The following is a 3,925-nucleotide window of genomic DNA, read 5'->3' on the forward strand; positions in this document are numbered from 1 at the left end:
GAGGTAGTAGTCAAAAAAGATTTAGCGCCCGGTGCAGCCGTGCAGGGTGCGCGTAGCTCATAGTATAGCGAAGTTTTGTTTACTTCTTGCAGTAGGCCGCTATATTCGACTGGGTACTTTCATGATCGTCTAATGATCCCTGCGAACTTTGCAAATGAATAAACTTGGAGCGATGTTTCCGGCCGAAAAGAAAAACCCGATGAAAGAAGGCACATTGGGCAAATTGGGCTTTACGGGCCTGTGGTTGGTATTAGTGTGTTAATGGCCCAACAATTATTAGTTTCCGTTCCTTATCCCAAAAGGATTCCCTAAAATTTGTCTAAAAAAAGGATTCCCTAAAAAAATCTCAAAAGGAGAAGGAAACGGCGACAGGATACAAACGGGGGTATTTCAACTGTTCCCGAGTGGTTCGGCCTCCGCACCCACCTCTCTCTCGCCAGTCAGGGGCAGCGACGACGACGAGGAGCGGCGCCTTTGGCGGTGTCCCGGCGACGGTCCTACCGCCGTCCTCCTGCTCCGAGCGTGACTTCACGTCCCCTGCCGAGGTCACGGCCAGCCTCCGGGCGGCGCCAGGCCAGGCGTGGGTGCGCCGCCGCCGGATCTGACCTCGCTAGGGTAGGGAAGGCATTCCAAGGCACAAGGTTCGCTCGCTGGTGGAGGTACGCCGGCTCGCCGTGGCCGTGAGCGCGTCCTCACGTGTCTGTCGCGGCGGGTGGCGGAGGGCGTTCGGGGAGCGGACCGCAGATGAGATCAAAGAGCTCCCCTTGCCGTCGTTTGATTTGAGTAGGTAACCTCACCTTCTTACCCGCAAAAAGATTACGACTTTCCCCCTTCTTACATGCGGAAAGGATAAAAATCGATAATTTAGGTTGCCTTCCTGTGACTGTGAGCATCGTTTTGATGAATTCTCCGTATTTTGTTACCAATTTCTCCAGTTCTGTAGCTCCAGTTTCTTGTAAAGATCTGAAATTTCAATGCGTCATGCAATCAGCCCACTCATTTTAGTGTAACTGATAAGAAATTCTTGCTGTGCAGCTCACACAGGTTGCGTGCCATTTCTTTTTCCCGAAACAGGTTATTCCGGGGAGTTAGATTCCACTGCTGATTTTTTGTAATAAAAGAGCTCTTTCACGAGCTAGCGTTTCAGAAGGATGCTTCAAGCTTCCCCTCAGTCCCCAATAATGATGAGCGGCGTCTCGTTTGTTGTCTCGCGGGATGTCTGTCGCCGCCGCCTAAGGTACCCTATGATTGCCAACTTGTGTTCTTTGATCAATCAGTCCGAGTAGTTTGTTATCAGTGATGCCACCCTTTCTTTGCAGTCATTCCCATGAAATGGAGGTGCAGCCAGAAGCCGTCAGGGACTGGTCCGAGCTGCCTCTTGATGTGCTTGCTTCAGTCTTTACCAAACTCGGCGCAGTTGATATTCTCATGGGTGCAGGCCTTGTGTGCCACTCATGGCTCGGGGCGGCAAAAGTACCTAGTTTATGGCGATATGTCGACATGGAGCACCATGATGTCTTGCGAGGGAAGAAGAAAAAGAGCCACGATGTCTTGTGTGCAATGGCAAAAGCCGCCGTGGACCGCTCCAATGGGGAGCTCGAGGTGTTCGCAGGGAGCGAGTTTGTTACTGATCAGCTTCTCAACTATATTGCAGAAAGGTACTCTTGTTTTAGTAGAATATTTGTGTCTAAGTTCCAAATCAGACCACACAAACTAGTTGTTTCGTTCTTCTTTCAAGCTAAAATTGGGTGGCCTCTTAATTTATTGGGTACTGCTCACTGATTCGTTAACGGGTGTAGTGAAACTAGTTCACATAGATGAGATTCGTGCAGGGATTTCTGAGTGAATGTAGTCAAACTAGTGGTTTGTATAGATGAGGTCAAAACACATACATGAGTACTTGATGTTTAGCTGTTGTAATCACATTATTTGCTCTCCATGCCTAGTTTTATACAGGAAATTATAAAGCCAAGAGTTGTAGCCTGTAGGTAGATCATCTCTACTATCTTATAAATTGGAGTTAGTGGCAGTGGTGGTGAGTTCACTCCCCCACTCCATCCCAATCTCCCTCATCCATCTAGAACCCATCAGACCTCTCCAATTGGAAGGGGAAAAACCATATCTTGAAATAGTGCCCCCCACCACTGCAGTTTTCACAAGTGCAATGTTGGCTGCTTGGTTGAGTTTCTTTTTCGCAGCATTCCACGGGCATTGGTTGTTATCTACTACTAACCCAATAAAACTAAATTATTATTTTTTATTCTGTAGCAACGCTCGGGCGTTACACTAGTTGCCAAAAAAGAACAAGTTGAATCTCGTTATGCCCTAATGCTACAACAGTGTTATGATCTCCTTCTCTTTTTTTCGCAGATCACCCTCCCTTAAGAGCCTCAGCCTTGACTACTGCAATGTCTCCAACGAAGCATTCACTGAGCTGATAATCAAGCTTCCTCTGCTCGAAGAACTTCTCATTTCCCTATGTCCATTTGTTGATGGCGACGCATATGAGGTCACCAGCAGAGCATGTGCGCAGCTGAAGCGTCTCATGTTGCGGCAAGGGTCGTATGGGGGTACAAGAGATGGGGCACTTGGAATCGAGATGATGCACGAGCTGCGATACCTTACTCTCGTCGGTTGCAATATCACGACAGAGGAGCTGGTTGCCATCATCGATGGCTGCCCTCACATGGAGCGCCTCTGCGTGCGCGACTGTTGCAACATCGTTGTGGATGGAACCCTGCGAGCGAAGTGTTCAAGGATCAAGACGCTGATTCTCCCCCCTTTGCAGCATTTGCAGCAGTTGTACTCCCGTTACTGTTTTCACCCTGATGATAGCCTTTTCACGGACAAGTTTGACGATTGGAGATCTTCCTAAATGTGATGATTTGTCTCCAACGGCTATCAATCTATCTATATATTGGTCTAGCATGGCTACTTTTGTCATTTGGGATATGGCATGAAGGGTTCAGGTGGGTATTCACATTGGTAATCTATGATATTGATACTGCAGACCAAATGCAGAGGTAAACTCTGGTTTGTGGTGTTCTAAGAAGTTCCCAAGCTCGCGCATACAGTGTTGATCCCTTGGTCACCAGCTACGTCAAGGTTGTGCTCTGCATCCAGCACAGCACGCACATCACCATCACCATCACCATCAACAATGCCATGGCGCGCCCCTCCTGCTGCATGCAGTTGCCACATATCATTTCTTCTGAGCCTTCCTGGTTCCTGTTCGATTGGTGGAGCATTTTGGACTAGAAGCAGTTCTTCGTAAATTTACTGTACCGCTTTAAGATTACCAGGGGCATGATTCTTCTTGATGTGTAAGCTATGATTGTTTGTGATCATTTGGAGATGTGATTGTATGCCGGTAAAAACTAACGGGTTGGATGTTGAAGAACAGGGGAGGAGATTGTATGGGTTGAGAATACAGAGTCAAGAATTCTAGAATTTGTTGGTGCTGAGTATCTGATCATCATATAAAGCCTTTACCCATCTGTTGTTTCACAAAGCGACAGTAGTGTGACTGCAACGAGCAGAGTTTCAGTTGCAATCTGAAGTCTTCTACAAACTCTGCCTTGTCGACATTCGACTGTGAGAGGTAGATATTTTCTTTAATTCTTGTCCTACATGATCAATACCGTTGTTACTTAGAATTTTTTTGATTCACCTGTTGTGACCTAGAAATGAGCAGATACCAAAGTATAATCATTAGTTCAGTTCATTCTTAGGGTTGATTATAATTCTTAGAGAATATTACGTTAAAATTTTCTTCTAAAATTCAGATCTCAGGTAGTTCTTCAACAATTTCAACTTTATAAATTTTTTCTTTCAGCTGATGCCACAGTAACAGGCGTAGTAAATATAAAATCCGATATGCAGTAGAAATATTAGGATAACAAGCTACTTCTCTGTCAAACTAAAA

At 46.2% G+C, this 3,925-nt stretch overlaps 1 protein-coding gene across 4 annotated transcripts; it reads left to right on the plus strand.

The window, feature by feature from the left end:
* Positions 1–366: 366 nt before the first annotated feature.
* On the plus strand, positions 367–3,467 carry LOC125536115 (putative F-box/LRR-repeat protein 23). 4 transcript variants are annotated; one of them, XM_048699251.2, is made up of 4 exons: positions 367–787; positions 1,036–1,237; positions 1,320–1,658; positions 2,371–3,467. In XM_048699251.2, exons 2-4 carry the CDS (start codon positions 1,152–1,154, stop codon positions 2,873–2,875), a joined length of 930 nt encoding a protein of 309 aa, XP_048555208.1. In that variant the 5' UTR covers positions 367–787; positions 1,036–1,151; the 3' UTR covers positions 2,876–3,467. The 4 variants fall into 4 exon arrangements, with proteins under 4 accessions (XP_048555208.1, XP_048555210.1, XP_048555209.1 ...); XM_048699253.2 differs by having other exon boundaries at positions 1,075–1,237; XM_048699252.2 differs by having other exon boundaries at positions 367–783.
* The last annotated feature ends 458 nt before the right edge of the window (positions 3,468–3,925 follow it).

This window comes from Triticum urartu, chromosome 2A, assembly GCF_056163025.1.
Source record: "Triticum urartu cultivar PI428250 chromosome 2A, HENAU_Tu73, whole genome shotgun sequence".
NCBI lineage: Eukaryota > Viridiplantae > Streptophyta > Magnoliopsida > Poales > Poaceae > Triticum > Triticum urartu.

Bases quoted from the DNA above. Each gene is read 5' to 3' on its own strand.
- LOC125536115 (XM_048699251.2), top strand. From the start codon at position 1,152: ATGCTTCAAGCTTCCCCTCAGTCCCCAATAATGATGAGCGGCGTCTCG. The intron at 1,238-1,319 runs GTACCCTATGAT...CTTTCTTTGCAG, and splicing joins GTCTGTCGCCGCCGCCTAAG to TCATTCCCATGAAATGGAGG. The intron at 1,659-2,370 runs GTACTCTTGTTT...TTTTTTTCGCAG, and splicing joins CTCAACTATATTGCAGAAAG to ATCACCCTCCCTTAAGAGCC.